General features: G+C 35.7%; 2 protein-coding genes across 11 annotated transcripts in view; both read right to left on the reverse strand.

Moving 5' to 3' along the window:
- Positions 1-21,885, reverse strand: part of LOC124422177 (epidermal growth factor receptor) — a 119,346-nt gene extending 97,461 nt beyond the window's left edge. For all 3 annotated transcript variants that reach the window (XM_046958282.1, XM_046958281.1, XM_046958278.1), the window contains exon 1: positions 21,115-21,885. In XM_046958282.1, the coding sequence (XP_046814238.1) occupies positions 21,115-21,196 (82 nt within the window). In that variant the 5' untranslated portion in view covers positions 21,197-21,885. The remainder of the gene's footprint in view (positions 1-21,114) is intronic.
- A 1,638-nt stretch (positions 21,886-23,523) lies between these two features.
- Positions 23,524-27,318, reverse strand: part of LOC124422180 (protein NDRG3) — a 65,030-nt gene continuing 61,235 nt past the window's right edge. For 7 of the 8 annotated variants that reach the window (XM_046958292.1, XM_046958296.1, XM_046958291.1 and 4 more), the window contains one exon: positions 23,524-27,313. In XM_046958292.1, coding sequence (XP_046814248.1) covers positions 27,168-27,313 — 146 coding nt within the window. In that variant the 3' untranslated portion in view covers positions 23,524-27,167. The remainder of the gene's footprint in view (positions 27,314-27,318) is intronic. The other variant, XR_006941803.1, reaches the window with a different exon arrangement.

The raw sequence follows: 27,318 nt of genomic DNA on the forward strand, positions 1-27,318 counted from the left end.
TTTTATGAATCGTTTAATTAATTAGCTTTCCGTGCGATACTAAAAGAAACTAACTTTATGTACGTGTGAAAACAATGGATTAATAACTTTGAATAAATCTTCAACTAAAGAAAATACACTATTTATCTTCTTCGTGAAATCGGTTATTCACATGATTTCTACTTTATAATGAATGATAATTGAGGAAATTGCGAAGTTCGATCATAGTAATCGTCGAGTACCGATCTACTAATAATTGAAATTTCAAATGTTTAGTCAAATATGAAGATTTATGTTCTCTTGTCTCTAGGTCTTATTGGTGTGGTGGTTATTTCTGCTGCATCATACAAATCAAGAGATCGTAAATAAAATATTTAATCAGACTATATAAAAGGAAAAAAAAAGGAAAAAATGTTCGGATATGAAACATTATTCAATGCTTTTTTTTTTATGATTAATCAAAGTTAAGCTATTCGAAGAGATTACTGACGTGTCATTGGAACATATTACCAGACAGATAAGAAGAGCATCTAATGACTTAACTGTCAATGGTTTTACTGGTAAGGGTGCCTGTTTGGTTCATTGTACGAGTAAGAGTAGACCAGGTGGACATTGTAATGAAAGCGGTGTTTGTGTCTGTCCACAGTAAATAATTTATCGTTTTACATTTTAATATGTTTGCTGTTCGATACGTACAATATATATATGTGAGTACATGTGTGTATGTATGTGTGTATGTGTGTGTATGTATGTGCATGTCTATCGTTCATATATTGGGTTGTCCGGAAAGTTCGTGTCGATTTGTGGTAGGTAAAGTAATGACAAAATGGCACGAACTTTCCGGACAACCTAATATATATATATATTATATATATGTTTATCTTATTGTTTTGTTTGTAAACACTATGGATCATTTACATTGTTATAGGACCATTATAACAATACATGTTAAGATAAATATGATTTACTTGGCAAAGAATCATCTTGATTTATGTACATGTATCTTATCGAACAATAAACGTATTTCCATTTACAAAGCTTTAAAATAATATCGAAATGTAATTATTAAAAATTCAATTATCTAAATTGTTCGATTTAATCTTTTTTTCAGAGATACTATCCATGTAGCTCTAGACAAACTTTTAGGCTAATGTTAATGAAAGAAAAAAAAGAAAAATTATTATCACCGAAATGACTGCTATTTATAAAACGAATTCTACTGTTTTGTAATCGTTAATTTTTATACGTACAGGATAATAAAACATTTGTTGCAATAAAAAAAAACAGTTGTTGCAACAAAGGAAAATACGATAAAAGAGTGAGAAAATATCGACGATAAAAAATTTAACTCGATCTCAAACGTATTTGACTTTTCCCACTTTTACCAAAGAAACTTTTACAGACAACAACGAAATTGTTTCGAAAGCATCATATACACGACTGGAATAAGAGCCACGATGTACATAGATACGTATATAACATACACTTACTTGCGTAATTGTAAGAGCAAAAGTGAAAATGCACGGACATTGGTATTTGAAGAAAAACTTATGTCATAACTATGAAAGCGCCATTATTTTTTTCGTTAGACTCTAATTATAGTTAAGGTACTCGATATATCCACGTAAGATTTATGTTCCACTGTGTTTTTTTTTTTTTTTTTTTTTTTTTTTTTTTTTTTTTTTTTTTTTTTTTGTGAATTTATTAAGGAAAGTCTAACGTCTTTCGAAATGTTGAGAACAATGCGCTTGGAGATTTACTCGCGAGGAAAGATAAGAGAAAGAAAACTTCTTTCTTTTAGTAACAAGTAAAAGAAAATAACAAAAACTTAATAGATTGCGAGTTGAAGCATGTCACAACAAAAATATTGCTTATTCATATTCGATAACTCCGCAATCGTAAAATGAATTAATATCGTTCTTATAAATGATAAGAGAAAGTACGAGAGGTTTGCGAGGTTCTCGTTAATTGAAAAACACAACGGTGGATTAAGAAATTCAGATAATTTTATAGTTGTTTCTTCTCTGGAGTGTCTCATAAATCGTCGATAGTGTTAATTACTCATTTATAATTATAACCGCTTCAGCTTCTCTAACTGAGTACAAACGCACGATGATCGGGCTTACTGTGCTGTAATTCGAAGACAAAAGACTTGATAAGTTTAAGTACAGATACGAAAAGAGATAAAAGAATTCTTGGTAGGTAATGATCTTCCGATTGAAAAAAGATCTAGATAAGAAAGTTTATATTTTTATTTGCTTATGAAAAGATTTTAATAATACGAAGAAGAAATAAAAGGTTAAAATATTTTCTTGTATATTTAAATATTTGTCTCGTATTCATCGTCACAAGTGGAATGCCTATTTAACGGAATTCTTGTCAAGATACGTGCTTTGAGAAATTTTTGTCGATTGTTCCCAAACTACATTGAGAAGCTACCAATAGAATACTACCGATATTATGCCATAGTATTTGTTTCGAAGATATGGTTTGGCCCATAATGCGTACCTGTGTCTTCGTTAAGTATGCGTAAAGAGTGCGTGGGCCGTGTACCGGCTAAAACGATTCGCGCATGACAATCAGTATGTAAGACGCTCTTAATGCTCTCGCGCTTATCCTCTAAATCAACTTGTGATTCTTAGATCTTATTACTACTTTAAATGCTTAAAGCCTTTTGTAAATAACAGATCTTATAGATATTAACATATGCTAATTGTATCAAATTTGAAAGAAATCAATAAATTTTCCAACCGAATGAAATATTTCGAATAGTTATATTTACGAAGGGTAACTACCGTTATGAAAGGATACATAAAAGTTGAACGCAACTCAAACGCAACAACGAAAACATAGTAGTATCCTATACTTCCGTTGTATTTACAGACGCTTCTTTTATGTTTTGTTATGATAATTATTCGCATGTAAGTATCTTGGAGATGGGTTGATTAGATCGGTCGATTTTCTTTTGAAAGATGTATGCTTTGAAAGAAAAACGTTTTAAAAAAACAATTTTGTAATGATCAATATAAAAGAAATATATATACATATATACACACATATATATGTATGTATATATAATATCGTAATTATAAAATAATAAAGTTATTCAATACGCCTATAAAAACACGTAAAATGATTTTAATAAATCTACGATAGACGTAGAAATAAAAAGAAAATATTGTAACCTGTTGATCGTCGAGCGAACGTTAGTGAACTATTCATACAACGAACAATTGATCATTCAACTCTAATGATTTACATTTAAAGCGTCTAGCAACAACAAAGCTTATTCTGGCTGATCAAATTAATGATCCAAAGTCCTTTCTCTAGTGAATCATAAGACTATGTGTCTCTTATGTTAGACTGGTTAACTTCCCACCGATTTGAGCGACGGTACGTCGAGACGCTTTGCTTCTCTTTGACTCGCTTCCCACACGAAATGTTTGTCCACATGAACCCCACGAAGCAACGTGCACAAGTGGCATATAGTAGATACAAAGATGGAGGCTCTAAATGGGTGGCTAGCAACGTGCTTTATTTACCTGTCTGCAACATTTTATCGCTCGTATGCTACAAAATAGAATTGTTACGGATACGATCCAATGATTTAACTACGATCGTATTTTATCACTTTAAAACTTTCGAAATACCCCATGCAATTGATCGTAATAGATAACTGCGATCATGGCCATTAAAAAGAGATAAATTGGTAGATAGAAAGATAAAAAGAGAGAGAGAGAAAGAGAGAGAGAGAGAGGAAGAGAAAGAGAGATAGAGAGTTTCTCGACAAAAATGTCCTTCCATTTTACTCGACGGGTTTGCACACTAATTAGAGTTCGCTTCGAGCGGGCTAATAATTTTCTGCTTGCTTTTCACCACGAGTCAGGTGACTAATTAAATTTACCTTAGACGGTTACATGCAGCGAGAACTATGCCAAGGTGCGAACAAGGATTTTTCTATCGTCACATTACTCTTGATATCCAAATCCAGTCTTGCTTAACAATATCATTCACCTTTTTTATTCATTAACAATAAGTGATCCTTGTTTCCGGTATTGCTTATATACGACGAAATGGAAGAAAAAGGGAATGAAAGTAATCGTTAAAATTATTTATGAAATTTTTTTGGTAATAATCATCTTAGATATAGTACTTTATCTTCGCGTTATAAAATAATTGCAGGTATCGTGATGGCAATCGAAGATACGTTCGAAGATTCTGCTTTCGTGAGTCGCCAACAAAGAAGAGGGAAAAAAAGAAATGAGCACTTCTTTTTCTCTTACTTTTTACTTCTTCTTCTTTTTCTTTGGGACTGAGTGGTTCGACGAAGAGAAAGAAGGGATCGTAATCATACACATGTCGTCTTTGTGAATGTGCCACAAAAAGGTCTATGATCCCAAAGTGATTAAATTCGGATACAATCGTGAGCCAACAACTTCAGAAAAGTTTTCAAATTTGAATAATAATTTCAGAAAAGATTTAAGTTTTAAATAATATTTTCAACGACGAATTAAATTCCAAGGTCGATTTATGAAAGACATACGAATTGTTCGACACTGAGTATAATATTATTTTAGTACTGACCTTACCAAACCAGAGGAACATCCTTCAGAAGAAATAATCCATGCGTAACTAAAAGCGATAATTGATTTTAAGAAATGGCATTACGATAAATGAAAGGCTCCTACAATGGTTGGATATATAATTTCGCGAGGTGAAAGAAGGGGATGAAAGAGGAGGAAAAAAGGAACGATGAAGGTCAGGATCGTAAGGCAAAAGAAAGGGACGAACTTCCACAAAGTTTCTTCTTCGCCTTCGCGACGGTCTTGCTTCGTAGAGCACGAAACGATCTTTGATGAGTTCAAGGGACTTTGCCCAAATATTTTACTCAAATAAAAAATAACGGTAGTATATCGTCAACATTACACCTTAGGAATGATTGATATAGAGATATAGGAAGAGATGAAACGAAAAAAAAGAAAAAATAATATTTCGAAAAACACCTGAATTAGAAGTTATGAGTGTATAAGTAAAAGAAAATAAAATAAAAAGAAATAATGCATACATTCATCTTATTTATTTTTTTCTCAAGCGATATCGCTTGATACTCCAAACATATCGATAGATACGTATATATACATCTACGTATTATATACGTCTATATGCATTGTCCTTTGTACAAGTTAGAACGGTATGCATTTTGCTTGCAAATTACGCGGGCATCGTCCCATCTGTTACATTCGTATCGAGCGTTCGTGCACGAATTCCTTTCTCCTTCGTCGCATACAACATATCAAAACGAGACTAGGTACGCTTTCATTTGCAGTCCACCTGTTGCTTCGAGGCCGAAGGTCTTTCGTGCAGAGAACGAGCTAGTCATTAAGAGACAGAGATAGAGAGATAGAGAGAGAGAGAGGGAGAGAGAAAGAGAGAGAGAAAGAGAGAGAGAGAGAGAGAGAGAGAGAGAGAGAGAAAGAATTGCGAATGAATTGTTTCGGTCCTTGCGTTTTGCGATGGTTTTCTTTCACAAATACTAGATTTTCTTCTTATATGAGAGAAAACTAATTGAATTATTGCTACTTCTCTTTGTAACGTCGTCTCGATAACATTCACTTGTGAGTCGTGGATCACGAGAAGGGATGATTAATAAAGGAGAAACAAAGGAGTGTACGGAGAAAGGCACGATTCTTTTTTCTCTCACACTATCTCTACCTCTTTTCTTTTCATGCCGCTTGTTTTTCAAGTGTAAGACACTAGTCCGCCCACTATCGATTTTCTTATCGTGAGACATGGCTTATCGCTTAGAAACAATCCTTTAACCACGCATGTTCATTGATCTGCCATCGATGTGTTTATTTTTTATCATAATAGATATATAAATATGTATGCATGTATATGTATGAAATTCCTTATTTTTATCTATTTGTGATTTATCTTTTATATATACATATATATATATATATATATATATATATATATATATATTGATAATAATAACTTGAAAATTGAAAGAAAATAGTAGCATAGTAGGATTTATAGATCTATATGATCCATATAAAAAATATAATTAAGTATAATTTAAAATATATCTACCATAAGGCTTATTTTTTCAATTGGCACATCGCGACAGATGCGAAGTGTAGAAGAGCAGCTTGGCATCGAAAATCATGACCTAGACCAAAAAGAGACCCTTGAAAACATAACCTGCGGCTTCGAAGGACGCCGAACTTTCGTGGTAGTTTCATCACCTGCTCATCATTGAGCGTGGGATGATGCGGTGATCCAGGTACGAGAACTTTAAAGAAGAAGTAGAAGAAGAGAAAAAAAAGAAGAGAAGAAGATGAAAAAGAGCAGATAGAAACAGCCTACGAGGATAACATGGCCTTATTCTGGCATTAATGTGCTGTGTGAATACGAAGATTGATCGTCACAATATATTTCCCATAACAATCTCACGGAGTATCGTTTCGAACATATGTTCCAAACATACAATATGTTTCGCGAAGGTTTGGCGAAACGTTCAAGGTAAGAAAAAAGAAAAAAAAAAAATAGACTATGTCTAACCCGAAAAAAGATCCAGGTGTGTTCATATATATGTATATATATATATATAATATATAAGATTTACGTTTAAGTGTAGCAAAATGAAACATTTTTATTTATAATTTTTATTTGTAATTTTATATGAAAATATTTGTTTATATAGAAACGACGAAGAAGTGATAATTAAAGAAAAACAAAAAAATAATAATAAAAATTCTCTGATATTAATAGTTGCAGGAATCTAACGGCGAACATAAATATTTTAGCATCTAGATATAATTATTTAATGGCAAACATGATTTTTTTATTTCCCTTATACTTTCCGTTCCACGTTCACGCGACATAAATTTTCTTAAAAAATCTGTGCGACGATAGAGCCAGCTCTCGGCCATCCGGGCCAGCAGCTGCCAGTGGCCGGCAAAGGCGTTCACCGTGAGACAAGGAAACGAGAAGATGTGAAAAGGAGGAGAGCGAAGAGAAAGGAGAGAGAAAGAGAGAGAGAGAGAGAGAGAGAGAGAGAGAAACGAAATCTTTAGAACAGGACGTGCTCCTCTCGTATGAGGATCTCAGACTTCCGGGTTTGTCTTCTGTATTAGATATTCACGATCGTTTCTCGCAACGCTGCACCTGGTGCTTTTTCTCTCAGACGTCTTCCAACAGAACGAGAAACAGAGAAAGAAAATAAATTTAAAGAATACCATGAGCTCATAACAACCTGCGAACACACCATGCACGTTTGATATCGATGTTCATTTTCTCTATCTTTTTTTCTTTTTTCTCTTTCTCATTTCCTTTTTTCTCTCTTTTTTTTTTTTTTTTTTTAACTATTCCCATTGCAAACAGTATGTTTCCTTCGATCGAGGGAAAGTCTGGACAAACGCAATCACGTTTATCCCTACTCGTGGGAAATCGGTTCTCCTACGGTAGACAAGTATAGTCTAGTTTATATGAAGGAACTTGAAGAAAAAAAAGCCTGAGAAAAAGATCGGTCCTCGAGAGAAAAAAAATCCTTCACTGATGATGGAAAGGGCTGCTGCTTATAGAAAGGGGAATGTTTTCTTTCTATGCTCGTGAACGAGACAACGGTAATAGGGATATACGTATAGATTGTCTATTACAAGAATGAGAATCGAATAAGGATCAATCGAATAGATTAGTTGAAAAAATTCATAGAACTTATTCGTAATATAATCGATAATAAACTGAGATATCGTATGACGAAATATCGTGATTTTTATCTTGAAGTCATTATAAATAATATTTGATACAAGCAAGCAATATCAGTGATAAGAATAGGACAAACAGTGTCATCTTTCGAAAGGTGATTCGTCACGATTCATCGTAGCACCTTGGCTTTGCTGTTGCACACTTGGCACATAAATCGATATATCAATGAAAAGTATTTGATCAGCAGACGAGTAGTTATTAATTACAGAATATATTTGATTGTTTAAATATATATATATATATATATATATATATATATATGCACACAAACATACAAGATATTTTCACAATAACATCTATTAATTGTTTGTATTTACTCAATGAAAATGTTTTCTTTTTTGTTCCATGTAACTTCGTTTATTTTTCGGAAGTTTTCGAAGATGTTAAAAATGAATATTTCACTTCTTGTAGTTTTTGATAAACTCAAACTTTCAGAAGAAATTTTTTTAATCTTGAAAGGGATGCTATGTACATCCTCTTTAATGGAGCCAGACAGACAGATATATCGACAGACCTGTCCTAATATTTACGGAATTGAAGCGCCCTTTCTTTTCGCTCTCTTGGTCTTTCCCTTAAAGAGGACATCGCGAAGTGGTTGGGGAGAGACCTTATTGACTGTACGTGCGTCCTTTGTGCTTGCATGCACTGTATTTTCAGATGGCCACTTAGCTTTCAAGGAGCTGCAATTTGTAGATCCTCTAAAGTAAAATGGTACTTGGTCGTAAATCTAGCATATTTGGAAAAGGAACGGTAGCAAGATACTTGAAAATTTGTTGTAAATAAATCTATAAAAAAAAAAACAACGAATAAATTTGTATCCGTCTTTCAATATATAGTGAAGTTTTGTAATTTCTAACTATTAGACGAGATCTTATAATTTCTCCACTTTCGATTTTTGTCTTGATTTTAGAAATTAGCAAGGATCCATTAAAAGGTCTCGGTAAGATCATATTGTTATTTACAACTACACAAAATGAAAGAAATTGAATCTTTGTAATTTTGGAACCTTCATTATTGTGCCCGCGTTCTCGAATATCGGTAAAGGGCAGGTAAGGTCGGTAACACGAGGAACATCTCAGGGTGGTCGTTATTATAATAAAGACCGAAAATGATACAACGTCTTGGCCAGACGGGCTCTCGTTTTCTTTATTTATGTTAATGCAAAGCTTTTGTATGGATAATACGAGCCGAGTACGTCCGACATTATATCGCGTAGTAAGGTGCGTCTACATGATTCGTATACACACTGTAAATAATTATTCGTATAGTACATATCTACATGCTTATGTAGAGTTGAACAGGTAGTTGTAACTTTAAACCAGCCAACTCAGACAGAAAGTAGCGCAAAAAAGATCCTCTCGTTCCACTTTCGTGATGTAATCGTCGTCATACTTTACAAATACGACTCGCTAAAATATTTTATAATATTTATGTAAAACGAAAATCGAAATATTCGATAAATAAAAGAATGAATTTAACAGAAAGAAAAAAAAACGAGAAAATAATAATTTCACTTTCTTTTCTAACTTAAACGAATAAATAAAAAAAATGTTTTCTATAATGAAATAAAATAGTAGAATAACAACGAAGTAAACTATTAGCAAAAATGAGAACAATTTTGCTAATAAGAACAAGCATATGATAAGTGTCGATCGATAAATTAGGCGATTGAAGTTCGTTTTTGTATTGAAATACGAGTAAGTAAAGATTGAAAGAATGTGTAGGAGGGTGAACGAAAGAGACGGACTGAAAAAGATCATTTACAAGAATGCAGTGGTGGTAGATCGGTTTGGCTCGTCAGTATTCGCTCCCCAATGGTTCGACTTGAAGTGATCCGTGCGACGTAGGTATGTATGGCTTTTCTATGGGGACTGGCTACTGGCGAAGGTCCCGGTCGTTGGTCATTGTTCGCTTCATGTACAATACATTCTCGATACCACGTAGATTGCATTCACCGGCCAACGTATCTCTCCGCTTGGAGAAAGAATCTCTCAATGTCATTGAGAGAAAAAGAGAGAACTAAAAAATGGAAAGAAAGAGAGAGAGAGAGAGAGAGAGAAAGAAAGAGAATGAAGAGGGTGGATGCTGCGAGGAGAATAGCTCGTAACTAGACTCGATTTACAACTCGTCTTCTTTCGTATCATCATCCTATCTGTACTATCCTATTTATTTGACAAAAGAAAAAAAAACAAAAAAAAAAAAGAAAAAGAAAAAGTGTTTTATTTGTCATATCGAATTCTAGTTAGCTTTACAAAGATTTCTTCTTTTCACGTCAGAACCTTGATAAAACGTAGCTTTTGTAACAAATTTGAATCTGAATTCTATATACCAGGTGACGCACGAACGTTTATTTTAAAGATATCCGATTGACCTTGCTCAAATTTTCTAATAATCATCCAAGCGTACGGATAGAAATGTATTTACTATGTGTAAGACTTTTTGTATGAGGAATGATCGTAAACGAAAGAAAGAAATCGCGCACATGTTGAAGCTTTTAGACAGTGGCCGCATCCCGTGACTCTTTCACACTAAGAGATTAAAGTAAAAAAAAAAGAAAAAAAAAGAAAAGAGAGAGATAGATAGATAGATAGAGAGAGAGAAAGAGAGAGACAGACAAAGAGAGAGAGAGAGAGAGAGACGTGGATATAAATCGCTAAAGTATAGCGTGCGCGGAAAAAAAGAAGTGTTGGGGAGCGTGCGAAGATGCGAGAGTTGTCAACGAGAAAGAAGACTCTTTCTTTTCCCATAATAGGATTACCAGAAAAAAAAGAAGAAGCTTAGATTAATTTATGCGTTGACTTTTCGCCTTTAAACTTCCGGGTGATGATCGGGAGCATAAAAATGATGCCTGTTTGTATATATATATATATATATAAATATAAAAGAATTTTATATATATATATATATATATATATATATATATATATATATATCAAGATATTTTGTTAAATTGAAAAATTATTTATTTCCCCTAAATCTATTATTATTTATTAAAATTAAAAAATATATGAAACGATATTATACGAAGATAAGAATAGAAACAACAAATGGTATGTTACGGTTATCATGCTAGTCATAGATCGGATCGAGATCGATTAATCGCATCGCTCGTGACTCGTGATCGCTCGTAATTTCACGCGCATTTACGTGCTAGACATAGTGAGTCAAAAGAGCGAAACGAAAGAGCGAGAGCTCTTTGAACACTTTGTAGCTTTGGCTTGACGGAAAAAAATGGCCAGCAAAAAAGTTCGACATGTGCTGCGACATCAGCGTTGCCAAGCGTTTCGATCCATCTCGCATAAGCTGTAAAATATTCTTTAATCTTATCCAGAAGAAAGAGGAAAAAAGAAAAAGAAGAAGAGGACTATCTCCTGCCGCGTATGAAAGCAACTTCGCGTGCGGCTTTGTTTTGGCAAAACAGTATGAGAGCTTGATGAAAAAAAAAAGAAAAAAAAAAAAAGAGAAAAAACCGACTCTCGAGAAATGTGCCGTTTTCAGAGTATACGGGAGGAGTAAAAAAAATTATCCATAAGTGTATTCTTCCCTTAGATTAGTGTCTACGTTCTCGTGGGAAAGTCTTACCTACGTACAAACGTATAAGGAATACATATATATATATATATGTACATATAAGGAATATTAAAATGACGAACCTCAAGGACTTTTAATGAATTTTTTTTCTAACGAGATACATTTTATTTTTATACATGTATTTATGGTTACAGAATTGAGAAAATTTATTTACAGAAAAATGAACCTACAGGATTTGACAAGCCTGATCGAGAACATGTTGTCTAATCGATTATTCTACCTGACGTATTTAAAATATTAGAAGACAGGACGAGATTCGCGAAAAATAATGTGAAAAAAAAAAAAAAGAAAATAACGCGAGAGATATCGTATTCCTCTCGCATGTGCCTTAGCCGTCACGGTATTCCTTAACCACGATTCTCTCGACGATGCTGCTGTTGCGAACCGAGCACGGTATACGCGTTACCACTTCTTACTGCACTTCCATCTCGGTGGTTTTCCCACACCAAGCCGACTACCAGAGTGTAACATTATATCCTCGGTGGAGCGCTATGGTGGTTCTCTTTCGCCATGACGACGAACTCGTATCTCCTGCACACGCTCTTGCTCCTGCTCTTCGGCACATTCTGCATGGGTGGTCGTAATCTCTCTCTCTCTCTCTCTCTATCTCTTTCTCTCTCTCTCTCTTTCTCTCTCTCTCTCTCTCTCTCTCTCTCTTTCTCTTTCTTGAAGAAAAACAAGAAGTAGAAAAATCAAGCAAGATTCTTATCGTTAGAATACTTTTAAACGAGAACATCAAGGACATGGGTGTGTCTACGATCTTTCACATCGAGCAACAAGTGTTCCATATATACGAATTGAGAAACGCAAGGAAATCGCAAGGAAATTAAGATAATTTCATAGATTGCCCTATTCTGATCTAGTAAACAAGTTCATGCTAGTAAACCTACGTAATATTTATATCTTATGGCGTCGTTCGAAACAAAAAGCTTTCTCTATTTAACCAACATGTATTCACATATCGTCCTACCTCTGAACAACTTCTACCTAAGACACATCAGTTGTTTTTTTATGAGATGCCGAAGTAACGTAATTCTGTATTTCCTGCGAAAGACGCGATCGGAAACGTCGTAAAGGCGCGACGCGGTCTCACCGCAAGGTGCATGCAAACTACGCGACGCCATCTTCCCCACCTCCATTCTTGTTCCGCGAAGGCAAGTTTCAAGTTCAGTGCCACCTACTAACAGAGAGTCCTCGTAGTGAATTCTCCACCTCCGCGTTCAAGATAATACATGTTGATGCAACGATTTACCTGAAGATTCTCTCTCTCTCTCTCTCCATCTCTCTTTCATTCTTTAAAATAGTCAACCTGCGTCCTTCCCGTAACCCAAATCTTCGTTCCTCTCTACATTCTTTCATCGTTCTTAGACCCCCTGCTTCGAAATTCTAGCGGCGAGTCTTGACAATACCCTATGCTTGAATATATTCTTTCTCTTTCGCGTCCATCCTCCGTGGACGAGCCATTTTCCTCGTGCACACGGCGTGTCGAACGACCGACCAACTCGAGGACTTCGTTCTTCTACTTCTTCTTCTCTTTCTTCTTCTTTCGAAGTTCTTACTTCGTCTCCGTTGGTATATTTTGCGAGGGCGGACTTTACAGACGAGCCATATGGCAAATGTTTTTTCTCCTTATCCGCACTTCGCTAGAGAAGGACGATAAAGACGCCGCGCGAGAAAGAAAGGGAGAGAGAAAGAAAGAGAGAAAAAGAGAGAGAGAGAGAGAAAGAGAAAAAGAAAGAGAGGAAGAGAGTGACAGAGAGAGAGAGAGAGAGAGAGAGAGAGCGAGAAAAAGTATAAAGAACTCTTCTTTCGTTGTCACACTGTGAACGTATGTCCTCTAGGCGACTTAAAAACAATCTTTTTTTATATGTGTTATGAAAGACTTTGCAAGAACAAAAATTGAAAGTAAAAAAAAAAAACTAACAAACAGAAAGATAAGCAATTTTTCTGATCATAACTATCATAAAAATCAGTAATATTTCTGAAAGAATATTTTATACTCTTTACAGAGGAATATAATTCAGAATTATCAGGTATATATATATATATCAGGTATATATATATATATATCTATTTGCTCTGTAAGGGTTCGTCGATTCCTTAAAAATTTCAAAGAGACGTTTTTAATGTAGATACAAAAAAAAAGAATAACGTGCAAGTTAAAGAGTAATCCCCATAAGTAGAGATTCTTGGAAGGTTTATCCCGTAAGGCGATCGATGGCCTCGAAGAAGGTGGATTCGTCGAGATGTTAGACGGGTAAGTATATAGGAATGGAAACTGGAGTTCACTTATTCGTCCAGTCTGCTTGATGGCGTTCACAAGTCGACGAAGATGAAGACGACGGGTGGACGTTCACCTTTGTTCGCGATGTTGGACTCAGGATTCGACGAGGTTTGCTACGGAGGAGTCTCGTCGTTGAATCTCTGGAGACATATCTGGACTGTTTTCTTCGAGACTGGTTGCCCCATTTGGTCAAGAAGGGAGCCACCTTGCTAACTCGATGCAAGATTTTCTCTCTCCCTCTCTCTTTCTCTTTCTCTCTCTCTCTCTCTCTCTTTCTTTCTTGTATATGAGCAAACCGTAAAGACGGACGGATGTGCCTCGTTTCTCGCTTCTTTTGCTTATACACGTACACGTAGCGCGATTTTATTCGCGCTTCTCCCTGTCCAAACAGGAATACGTTACCTTAAATGGCTGGGTTCACAGAATTCTTTCGTTTACGCTTGTATATCTTTTTCTGTAAATTCGAATTTCTATCGAAAGTAATCATTCTCTTTGCCTTTTTTTTTTAATAATTTAAAACGTACGTGCATGAAGGGAAAAAAAGAAAAAAAATCATCAAAGACGATCAGGTGCGTTGAAGACGTCACTCTTAAATTCTCTCGACGATACGGATACGAAGAAGACACGCTTGCCCTCGAAGATCGATCAATCGATATAATTTTATTTTCTTGTGAATGACACAGATAAGAGAAAAAGAATCACGATGATACGTTGGAAGTCGAAATATCACGACAGAGTTTGGTATAAGGACGGTTGTGGAAAGGGTGGCACTCAAGATCGTTCTCGCTTCTTCGTGAGACACGAAGTCTCATAAGAAGAAAGAGTGGCAGAAGTGAAAGAGTAGAACAGAAAGACAGAAAGAAAACGAAAGAGAGAGAGATAGAGAGAGAGAGAAAGAGAGAGAGAGGGAGAGAGAGAGAAGGAAGAAGAGGGAGGAGGACCGGCTCGAGGTCTTGTAGCATGCAATCTTCGCCCATTGAAGACGCGCTGGGAAACTGCACGGTTATTATGCCTCAATGGAAGAGGACTCGGGATGCGCAGGGCTCGGGCGGGTAGGAATGTCGAAGGTAGCAGAGGATGGATGCGAAACGTACGCGTTACTCCCAGCTAGAGGAAGGTTCCTGCTCCGTAACCGCGACACGCAAGCCAACATGATCGAGGAACCATGTCCTCTCTCTCTCTCTCTGGCACATGCTATTAGAAAGAGACAGAGAGAGAGAAAGATAAAAAGAAAGAAAGAAAGAAAGAGAGAGAGAGAGAGAGAGAGAGAGAGAAAGGCAAAGAGAAAAAAGAGAAGAAGTCGAAAACTTCGAGGACCTTTGTCGAGTCAATGTTATTGCGATTTTATGGACGTTCCTCGGTGTTTCTTTCATCTCTTTTACGAACTCACTTGACCAGTCGTTGTCTTTTCGTATTCCGAAAACGTTCATTTGCAGACTCGTTAAGAAATGTTCCTCCAGATAAGTCTACATTTTATAACGCAAACGTGTAAGTCGATATTTCGTTTAAAGTTTGACGTCGTTTGAAGATATGTTTTCCATTTGTTCATGAAATAGTAGTGTTTTTATGTGCTCTTTTATTTTTATTTTCTTTTTTTTTGTTTTTTTCTTTATCTGTCAAACACCAATAGTTTCAATATTCACGATATCGATCACGATTCGGGATATCATTTAAAGAGATCGTTTCTCTTTTATAAATATACAGACTATTTTGTGCAGCAAGCCGACAACTGGATTATCGAAGCGACTGGAACGCCTCCATTCAGAGGCCGCGTATCGTATGAGCCGCGTACAAAACGTGCTTGATAAGAATTAAGTATTCGTAGTCACCGCAAGACGAGCATTTAAAGAACGGCCACGTCACGCGAGAACAAGAGCACTAGAAAGAGAGAAAGAGAAATAGTAATCTTTCCGCGAGAAATGATAAGCGTCGAATAATAATAGATTTCATCGACTTCACGTTACAATCAGATTACAAAAACAGATTACAAATCTTATATAAATTTATATTTTCAGAATTTCATACTTTCTTCGATAATTCTCGATAATGTATGTACTTCATTTATTTTCAGATCATTCGTGTAATAATTTAAAACGTTAATTAAATCTTTCACGATTTTCTTCTTTCTTTTCTCAAAATAACAAAAAGAAACAAAAAAATCTTACGACTTTCGTTAATTTCGTTAGTATCAAGCACGACACGCGATAGGCACGAACGTTTAAGGCAAAAGCCAAGACGAATTGGTCCCAACGAGCGAATCCGGCTGATAAGTTCTCTGTTCACTACGTTCCTCGAGAATACTTCCAGGGTTTCTCTCGCGATTTCATCGATTTTTCCTGATGCATTCCTGCCAAGTAAGACGACGTCTTACTGCGAGCAAGAAATATCATCGCGGCATTGAATTCCGGGCCAATACGAGCGCACCCCTCATCAACCTCAATTAAACTCCACCGTCTCGCACTTATGCTCACTTCGCACCCGAGGCGCTCTGAGTGCTACTGGTGTTAAGTCACTACATATTATTGGCCAAGCGAGCAAACTTCACTCAAGACGGTTGCTTTCTTTAGCCGAGAGGCCGGAAAAGTCGAGCTTATCGCGAGTTCAAAGTTCCAAACTTTATCAATTCTGCGCAATGATATTTTCAATCAGCCTATTGTAACCTGTATCGAAGTAACATCTTGTGATAAATTTATACGTTATTTCCAACTTTGGAAATGAAAAGACGGAAAGCATTGATTTGATTGTTTAAGTTTATTTCTCTCTTTCTTTCTTTCTTTCTCTCTCTCTCTCTCTCTCTCTCTCTCTCTCTCTCTCTCTCTCTTTTTATGTTACCTTTCACGATTCTGTAATATTCACGATCGCTTGATTTTCACGAGTAGAAAAAATCAAGAGCTTCTAGTTAGCCCGCAATTTTGATGGATCTTCCACGAAAGATTACGTTCTGCCTTCTTTTCTACATTGTCCAAAGCAAAAAAGAGAAATGACTACTCGACGCCATCCTTGTCGTTTCTTCTCTTCGTTTACGGCTACTCTAGAGTTGTAGCTTAGGCCATTACGATTCTACTGACGTCGTCTTTTTCACGCGGATAAACGACCAACGTAAAGGTCTCCAGTAGTTCTCTCTCTCCTCTTTCTTTTTCTCTCTCTCTCTCTCTCTTTCTCTTTTTCTCTCTAGTCTCAACAGGCAGAGGGAGAGATCACAAATCCTTTCCTGCTAGACTGACCCTTGAGGTGTGACCATGCTCCTTGAGAAGAGGACACGATTCAATTCTACTATGATTTCTACGATTCAAATCTCCCGCCAGACATGTCTTTGAATGTCTCAACCAGGATTATGCATCATCTCGTACTCACTATGACGACCGTTGAACTTCAATACTCAGTTCGATTCCAAAGCCGACTTCTTCTTGTCGCGAGATCAGATTTATATATTCTTTCATGGCGTGAAATGAAAGAATTGACAATGTTATTCTTTGAACTTGGTACCAAGTACGAGATTTATGATATATATTTCTCACATGTCCAAAACATATCTTTGACAAAATAACTTGATGAAAACCTTTTGTGCAATTTCCTTTGTAAGAATCAAATAACTTGATTCACTGGTTATCAGTTTTCGTTGTTTTTCCTTTCTTTCCTTTGTATGAAAAAGAAATCTACTTTATTTTCATATTTTCTCAGTCATTATATTATGAACATTATTGTCACGAATATCGGAACAAATCGAAAACGTTTTAGGTAAAAACAGTAAAATCTAAATCATCGTGAGTCATCGACACATGAACGAGTAAGCGAGCGAGCGCAGCTGCAGCCTCGTAGTATCATGCTAAATGATTATCACTTAACGCGAGCAACTAGTTAGGCACGCGCATCGAGAGATTCTCTTAACGAGAGAGAGAAAGAAAGAGAGAGAGAGAGAGAGAGAGAGAGAGAGAGAGAGAGGGAGAAAGAGTAAAAATGTTCGCGCCTAAAGACAAGTCCTTCGATTTAAATCCATTCCAGTTTTATGTAGATAATTTTTCTCCATCAATCTATTTCGTTCTTTTTTCGTAATAAGTGGGATATTATGAGATATTAGGAAGAGATAAGTTACATACAGATCATTATATTCTTATTGGAAAATATGGTGATTATAAGAAATACGTAAGTTTTATTTAATTGTCTCATTCTACTAATCGATTTTCATTGAAGTGAAATTTTTACATAAATTAAAATCAAAAGCAAAAGAAAAAATGTTGAAATAAATAATTCATTACATTTCATTCAATCTATTAAGACTTTCATAAATCTTTCATATGGTAAGACGATCATCTTATCCGTAAAGTCAATCGTAAATTCAATCAAAAATCAATCCGTGAGTTAGTAAATTAGAAGCATGTGAATATACTCACTGATGGTCCAATGCCTCACATTATAAAGTCAGGCTAATCGTGGAATGTCGGCTATACACAATTGGCTTTTTGTGCGGTCTTAGATTCGGCGGGTATATCATTTCATTAGCCCATTAAACAATTACGGCTAAGCACGGTACAACACTTGTACAACATACACCTACTTTATATAGGCTCATATCTATAACCATTCGTGAATGCGTTCTTTGTAATTGGCTCCAAGTTTCTCTGGTTGCTTCTGACGTTGCCCCGACACGTGGTTTCGAATTCTACGGAGTCTCTTCCTCGGATGGTTCTATTTTTAAATACGATCTCCCGATATTCTTTCTTTCTATCGTTCATAAAGCATCCTTCGATCATTTTTTGCGAAATTGATATTTGCGAGTCCATAGAAAGAATAGAAGAAAATATGCGGAAAAATTTGCATCGATTTGAGACGAGTGAAGATACACAAACGAATTAAATTGTGGTCAATGCACGAGGTGAATGCATTGTCGCTCGACCCTGATTGCCGCTGGCTGTCGTCGTACTGGCAGAGATAACTCAATTGCTGAACATCCAATCCTACTAAAGTTCCTTCGAGATAAGTTAACGTTAACTCTCAACGATCCGTTTACATAGTATTAGAATGATTATGAGATCAGTTAAACATGAAGGTAACTGAGGATATTTTGGAAATAGTTTTTCGTTATGTACGATACCTCTACGGTATCTATTTTCTTAACGACGATCAAATCCTTTGGTAACGTTTGTAATGTAAGATGAAACGCGGTTCCGATGCGTCATTGCTCGCGATCATAGTCATCGGGATCGGTTCAAGTGGTGTTGACCTTAGCTTGTTCCCTTTACATCTTAGCTATTCGTTACCGATTCGTGGGAACATCATCAACAAATTCTATATTAAATTCACTTTTGATAAAAGATCTCTGTGTCTTTTGAAAATTAGCCGATATTTCGATTCGTTTAGTCTAACAATTAAATCTTTGCTATAGCAATTTTAACTATTTCACTTTTTAGAAAAGATTTAGAATCATAGAAACAAGCTGATAACTATCGGACCGGTATATTTTAACTATTGAAGGAAATACTACGAGATCCTCAATAGGCAAGTTTGCCAGAGACTTCGATTTGAGCGTTTATTTTATGCTTCGTTGGTTAACGTTCCTCTATACCTTTCTTTCGTACGGTAAAGACAGAGAGAGAGAGAGAGAGAGAGAGAGAGAGAGAGAGAGAGAAAGAGAGAGAGAGGAAGAGAGAAAGAGGAAGAGAGAAAGAAACAGAGACAGAGACAGAGAAAAGAGTAGAGTAGACGTCGTTGACTTGGAGAACGCGAGGGAACACGTTCTTGCTTCTCCTTCCTTCGTCGACGTAGACTACTCCGCTGTGGCAGTTTTTAAACGCGTCCGATACTCCCAGCAAGAATTCAACGAAGAATTCCTCGTATAATCTTTTATTCCACCGCCGCTATGTAGTTTCTTTCTCTCTCTCTCTCTCTCTCTCTCTCTCTCTCTCTCTCCCTGTCTTTCTCTTTTCTTTTTCTTTTTCTCTTCATCTTTCTTCCTCTCCTTTATTCGTTCATGCATTTTTGCAGTCCCCGACTCGATTTTCTTTTACCATCAGATTCTCTTCTCGTATAAGTTAACAAAAAAAGGATTTGATACATTGATCCTGCCACGATCACGAGTTTCTCTCTGAATTCTTTATGAAACGTACAATCTAACAACGAAAGATGTGTTGATCATCGTATAATGCGAAAATGATGAGAAAACGTTGTCTTAATAAGTACCTATATATTTATGTACCTATGTATCTCATACCATAGAAAAAGAGATTGGGTTGATAATGATCCCCGAAAGAACAAAGTTACCGGCTCGAAGATGCTCGATGATAACTTGTGCAGACGCCGTAAGAAGAATTCTATCGTCGCTTTATCAAAAGTTCCACCGAGACTTGCCGTACCATTGGCCTGGATTCTCGTGTGAGTGCTCTGGCCGAACCGATCTTATTAAGGCCTAATTAGCCGTTTAACAAGGTATATTTAACTCATGGTGTGCGTACGTTATATCCACATAAGAGAAAGAGTGAGAGAGGGAGAGGCGGACGAGAGAAAAGAGGAGGACGCCGTTAAGTTTTCGGTATAAAAATAAATAAGCCGTATTCTCGTCGTTCCCCCCGAGTCAATCCGCGCCATTTAGCGGCATAATCGGACTCCCCTTTTATCTTTTATCGAGCAATCCAAGGCAAACGCGGAGAGTGCTTATCAAAGTGAACTACGTATATAGAACTAATCCGTCTAATTTGTTTATTAAATCGACAGATTCAATGAGACGCAGGTAAAACATTTGATATCGGTGCAGGTTGAATGTATGTCTGTGTTTGTATGTGACTATCGTCCGTTTTTACATTATTTTATAACAATAGAAATAGATAACATAGTCGATTATATACTTTGATGTATTATGATAGCTGTTAATGAATATCAAAAGATCTTAAAGAATAAGATAGAAAGATATTAGGAGAAGTAAGTTAAGCTCTATGGGTATAAAATATCATACTATTATCGAAAAGAAAAGAAAAAGAAAGTAAAAGAAGAGAAAGAAGAAGAGGTACGTAACTGTCATCTTTCGGTAGAATAGTTGCTGTAAATCATTCCAGGAAAGAGAATTCTCTGACAATGTTGGACGGTCTATACCTGAATCTTTCGTTCGACGGTGGTGTAGGGACCTGAACGGAACACCACCTGCTTAGTAATGTTTGCTATCCTTTATATTCTCCATTCTTAGAGTAACGAGCGACGAATCGAAATTTATGATCCATTTATATCTATACCCATAGTAACTTTGAGAATCATTTTTGTTACTACTTTTATCTTTACTTCTAACATATATATAAATACACGATGAACATAAACCGAATATGGAATGGGAAAAATTTTTGTTACGCATTCCGATCGTTCGTTTATCTTTCGCACGGTCAAGCTCATAGCTAGCAAGTCTGCTTTTTTCTATTAGTTTAGCGAGTACCGTTGCTTCCACTTCATACAGTGAAACGACACAAAAGGTAAAAAAGGAAGACGATAGATGGTCTCAAGAGACTCACCTCTTTCCTCGATGACGTCCGCCTGATCAGAGTAGATCAGCATAAAGGAGACGTAGAGGACGAAGATAGTGCCCAGTCCCATGTTTAATCCTGTATCCAGAGCGAGGACGCAAGAAGGAAGAGACTCTGCTTCTTCGCAAACACCTTCACGAAGATCCTCGCATATCGACTATTACACAAACACCGCACATGTGGACGTTACTACACTCCCGTAATATACACACAACAACGAAACTCTCGCGTCTTTTCGAAGAAGAAAAATCTTCAAGGCGGATAACGAATATACGTACATCGACCTATCTTTCTTCTTCTATTTATTTATATCTAATTTTTTTTCCGAGCAATGATGGCACTTGCTCGATACACTTGATTTCAAACTTCGCGCTCTCTTTTTCCACCTTTCTTCGTTCGTCTTGTCTTAACATTCCTCGTAATTTTCATCGAGGACAAATGGAATGATGAATCTCCTTTCCCTATTCGTTTCTTCCTTTTTCAACATACTAGTGAAACACTAGAGAAATTCACAACGATGGATTGAATCTTGGTTTGTGTACGTGTAATAAGTAAGTAAAAGAAACACTTTGTAGAAAAAATGTCCGACGATAATACGAAATTTTTTGTTGCCAATTTCACTAGTATAAGTCCCGACACAGAAGATAGTAGAGGTCGACGTGCACAAGAAAGAGACGCGTTTCGAGCGGTGGGTAAGGTGTCGCGGCGACCACCTTGTCGACCGTCTTCGCGTCGGGGGCAACTGCTCTTACTCCCACGCTAGTCGACTCAAGAATACGCGCGCCTTGTCAAAGACCAGCGAGGTTTCGTTTAGAGCGCGACAGACGGCGCCACCGGCGGGGCCGATTAACGACGCCGTCGAACTCTCACGGAAATTACCGGACTTTCTCGAAGTCGTTTCTATCTCTACTCAAGTCGTTCTTCGTGGATACACACGTAATTTCATCCTTTAATTTCTTTTTTTTTTTTATTTTTTTCTTTTTTTTAATTCGATCATTCATATTATTAATCTCATATTTTGCGTGTCTCATAACGAAATTTCTTCAGTTTTCTTTCGTACGGATTCATGTCGTTTGTAATTCGTTAATTTTATACTATTGTTGTAATTTGAATTTTTCAACGGTCCACTTGATCCAACGATCAACCGAGAGAAGAAAAAATGGACAACGACGATGAAAGCAACGAAGTTGGAATGACGTACTGGTTAAAGAAAAAGAGGATGTAACGAGAAAGCCGTAAGTAAGTTTCCGATTATGCCAAAACGTAAAAAAAAAAGAAAAGAAAAAGAAAGTACATATGTGTGTACGTGCATACGCGTGCACGATCGATCATTGCAAATCAGAGAGGGTAAATGCACTTACGTACGATGCCGTCGATTCCCCGAAGACGCGTCTCGTTTTATCGTCGCAAAAATCGCCGAAGGGAACTGGTTTCTCGTCATTGAAACACGTACGCGATCGAGTGTTGTACGTGCGATCGCTCGTATGCGAGAAAACTTTTCTTCGTTCAAAACTCTTCGTGTAGCTTAGTAAATACCTATAAATTAACAAATACCTGCACGAAAAAGGAAGGAGGAATTTTTTTTTTAGCCCTTTACATCTACATTTTTTATTTGCAATTAATTTAACGTTCATTGTTTCGAAACGTTCTGCGCAGAAATATTTTTTTTTCGAACGCATTGTTCGCAAAAATCGGGAAAAAAATTTTTCCACTTAAATTACTACGTTCCTTTTTTATTCTCAATAATTTTTAATTCGTTAATTTAAAACATTCGATTTTGCATGAATCATTATTCCATTTATTAATCATTCAAGTTTTTAAATATTCAAGAGTAAGAGTAGTTAACCTCGTAGAATGCAAAGATATTACTCGTGCTTTTAATCTTTCCACGCGAGTGACCAAGTGGGTGTTCGAAATGTTGTAACAAGCCAAAAGAGTCGTGAGAAAATCAACGGGAAGTATAAGCCTACCAGGTTTACTTTTTATCGGTTTAACACTTTTTTTTTCTATCTCGATTATGTACGTGAGAAGGTGCATATATACACATGACATTTTCATATCACCGAGAAACGCGTACATTTTTAGCATTAAGAATATCTTGCGATAAAGAAAGCTTTTCGTTTTATTAAAGCAATTTGTATAAACAAGAAAGAAATTGGTAAATAAAAATTTTCGATTTGTTATATCAATGAAATATTTTATCGATTTATTTTTACGAAATAATGTAGAAGATATATATTATTAAAACATAAGATAAGTGAGAAACTTTCACTTCGTTTCCTGCGATGGATAATAATCGGCAAGTGAAATAAAAATAATACACATATAAAGTAAAAATAAAATATAAATGTGAAAGGAGGAACGTTGAGCAAAATTATATAGTAGAAATAATAAATATTTGCTTTCGAATTCGTTTATTATAAATAACAAGATGTATTTGTTCAGTGCGCACGTGTCCTTTAATCATTATAACGTATTTTATATGTATTCAAGCTCCGCGTCTAACAATACGTATAGTTCGCTCTTACTGTACTTACTATATTTCATTTACTCTTGAGTCATTAACGTCACGAACTCAATATGCTTCGCGCTACGATAGAGTACAGCGCGAAAAAAAAAAAGAAAAACAAATGCATTGTAAGTGTGACAAATCAACTGAAATAAAAGAAATAAAGAAAAAAGAAAAAAGAAAACGAAAGAGAAAGAAAGAAAGGAAACATAAAATATTTAATCTCGTCGCGCATTGAATGATCTCGCGTAAGATCGTATCAATGGATGAAAACGATCGATCCCATGAAAAGACGTTATATATATTTTATTTTCGGTCCTTTTTTAAATCCGGATCGTTTAATCGTATAATATGAGATAAAATCTCGTAATATGAAAGAAATTAATATAGTAAAATACGATTTGTCGTGACGTATGCAAAAAATGAGTACTCATTGATCCACGAAGGAAATTTTTTTCACTTTTCTTTTGCGTTTTTCTTTTTTTTCAATTTTTCTTTTCGTTTCGTTTCGTTTCGTTTCGTTTTATCTACGAGATATCATTTCCAATTTTGTTATACATACATTACTGATATGCACTTCGAGAAGATTTTCTTGACGAAGAACCGTATCATTAAGAGATCGGACCGACGATCGAAAATTTAAAAAGCAGCGTTCGCCGAATTCTCCTTCGTCGATATGTTTAATCGAATGCAGGTATTCATATATATATATATATATATATATATATATATATATATATATATATATATATATGTATATATATATATATATATATATATATATATATATATATATCGATAGTCTAATCGTAATTTCGAATGATCCGTTCTATTACGCAATTAATCTAACAGTCGGCTTGAATGTTTGATAACGAAGAGTGAGAAATAATACGGGAACGTAGGGTATATACGTATATTATTGGCGGTGTATCGGTAGTTCTTAGAGGCTACGTTATTCTTACTTACTTAGAGCTCACGTCAGCAATTTTTTTAATGCGTATCCTTTTCAATTCTCGCAAATCGAGCCACGAACTTCTCTAATATTAAGCTGTATACTATTTTTTTCGCGACAGTCTAAACAACGCGTCATAGATATACATACATCTATTATACATACATATATCCGGTTTCTCATTATAAACTTTCTCGTCTACGTGGAGCGACTAAGTCTTATCCTCGAAATCTTTTTAGTATTTTTATAATTTTCTCGTCCCTTTGTGCTTTAACAATTTGTCGTTACGAAAACGAAAGAAATATATATATATATATATATATATATACACACAATACGATCGTCCGATTAAACGTGACACGCTGCACGAGAAGCAATGGCTCGTTCTTATCTTCACCTATCACAAAGGTGAACGCACAAAGATACGAGAAAATTTAATACAGAGAAAATCGGAAGGAATTTCATCACATACAAAACTAAAGGCGGAGTGGAACTTTCGAAAGCTACGTAGTACAACATCATGTAGCAGGCACGTCTTATCATATCACGCTAGAGGCTTGAAAAAGCCAGGTATAATATAACCATGCGAATGTACCAAACCAGATCTTTTTGACTTATTATTTTCCTTTAACGACTATCTATCAAATATACTCTTCTACTATGATTTTTCTTTCTATACGTACATCCTCGCACTCAAACGCACATCATTCATCGTCATTTTTTTCCTCTATATGTATTTATTCCATATGCGCTTTAAAATAAAATAATAAAATGGTGCGAAAACGGTGCACAAACGTAAACACGTGTATAGGCGTTTTCTCTCTCTCTCTCTCTCTCTCTCTCTCTCTCTCTCTCTCTCTCTCTCTCTCTCTCTCGCTCTCTCTTTCCATAATGCCCTTTTATGGCAGGGAAAAAGGATCGATGGAAAATCTTTTTCTAGAACGGACAGTAACACAAATTCTACACCAATCCGTTCACAAAAGAATTTTTCTGTATAACGCGAAGAATTTGTCCTTCTTATCAGCACCTAAATCGCGAAAAGTCCGACGAAAATTCGACGAAAGAAGAGTCGATTGTACGATCGATCGACTTGTTTCTTAGATCTTTCGATTTCATCCTTAGGCCAATGGACGACGAGTAATATAGCGAACGAACTCTCTCCGAGGACACTTTGAGGCAGCTAATTAGCAGCATCCATCATTTTTTTTATTATTTCTCCGTAATATCATCTGAAATTTTTTACTACCAACGACGAAACTTCACGCTTTTGGGTACTATATCTTCATTTCTATTGTTGAAACGATTTATCGATCGTTTCTTGCTTCGAAAAAAATCGATAGACATGGTTGTTGATGGATTTCAGTCTCGGGAAAGCGCGATTTGTTCTTTTTTTCTGTACAGTACCACCGTATTATTTCTTCTTTTCTTTTCATTATTTTGATTTCTTTTTACACATGTATGTATTTTCGTATATATAATGTGTGTGTGTGTGTGTGTTTGTTTGTTTGTTTGTGTGTATGTATATAGGTATGTCTGTATGTATATATGTTTTTGTGTATTTATTAATAGTACTTGTGAATGAAATAATATCGTATTGCGAGTTCTTGTTTCTTATGTATCTGCATAAATTTCATACCGTTCATAAATGTCGGCATAATTTATAAAGAAATTGCTAAGTAATACCGTTTAATCTTCCTTAAACGGTTTGTAAAATTTGTCTCGGTGTAAAAGTCGCGAATTCGTTGTGTGCTCGTAATTTTACGAAAAAATTATCTTATCCGCGATTATTCATGAACATTCATTCGATGATAGTTTTTACTGATTGACTTGACTTTTTTTTTTAAAATCTCGCTCCCTTACGATATTGTCGTCGCTGTTAGTTTTGTTCACGTCGACAATGGGCGTCGTCGAATTATCGTAGAAGTATGGTGTGTGTATGTGTTTTCTTCCTTTCTTAAAGGCGTCGTAACAACGTCTTAAAATTTTAATAATAAAAATGTTCATTGTTTAAAATCACTTTTAAAATATTCAACATCGATTTTAAAATTATACGAACTCGTTAACTTTTTAATTAGTTATTTGTTTCGCCCTCTTAACATTAGAAAATTTGTGATCAGTCACTTTTTAAAAATGTAACATTTGGAAATTACTCGATAATAAATTTTTCTCTTTTTCTATCTTTCTCTCTTCTCTCTCTCTCTCTCTCTCTCTCTCTCTCTTTCTTTTTATCTTTTTTACTTCTTTCTTCATTTTGTAAAATAACAACGCAGCGTCGCATAATAGTTATATCGACTAACTTTTGTTTAAGATAAAAATGGTGAAAATTAATTATAAGAATAAAAAAGTCGAAAGCAAAAAAAAAGATACAATAGAATCGAACTAAACTGAAATCGCAGTCGAAAATAATATGTTACGGTACCACCTCGAAAAGAAATTAAAACGAATGCCACGACGATCGTTGTTCCGACGAAACCTTGAAGTTATTTATCGTCATCGTGTTGTTTGATCTATCGTCGATTAGGTAGTTTTTATTATTTAAAAAGAAATTAACGGAGGTGGTTGTGGTTCATCGAGAAACATTTAGCAAACCACTGCTTCTGATATGGGATTCTCGGTGATGTGTATAGTTGCTGTAGGCCAATCGATTTTCTTGCTGCAAACATGATTCAGTCCTTCGAGAGAGGCCAATCTATAGTCGGCCATCTTCAATGGCGAAAGTGGGGCCACTGAA

Source organism: Vespa crabro, chromosome 2, assembly GCF_910589235.1.
Source record: "Vespa crabro chromosome 2, iyVesCrab1.2, whole genome shotgun sequence".
Classification (NCBI taxonomy): domain Eukaryota; kingdom Metazoa; phylum Arthropoda; class Insecta; order Hymenoptera; family Vespidae; genus Vespa; species Vespa crabro.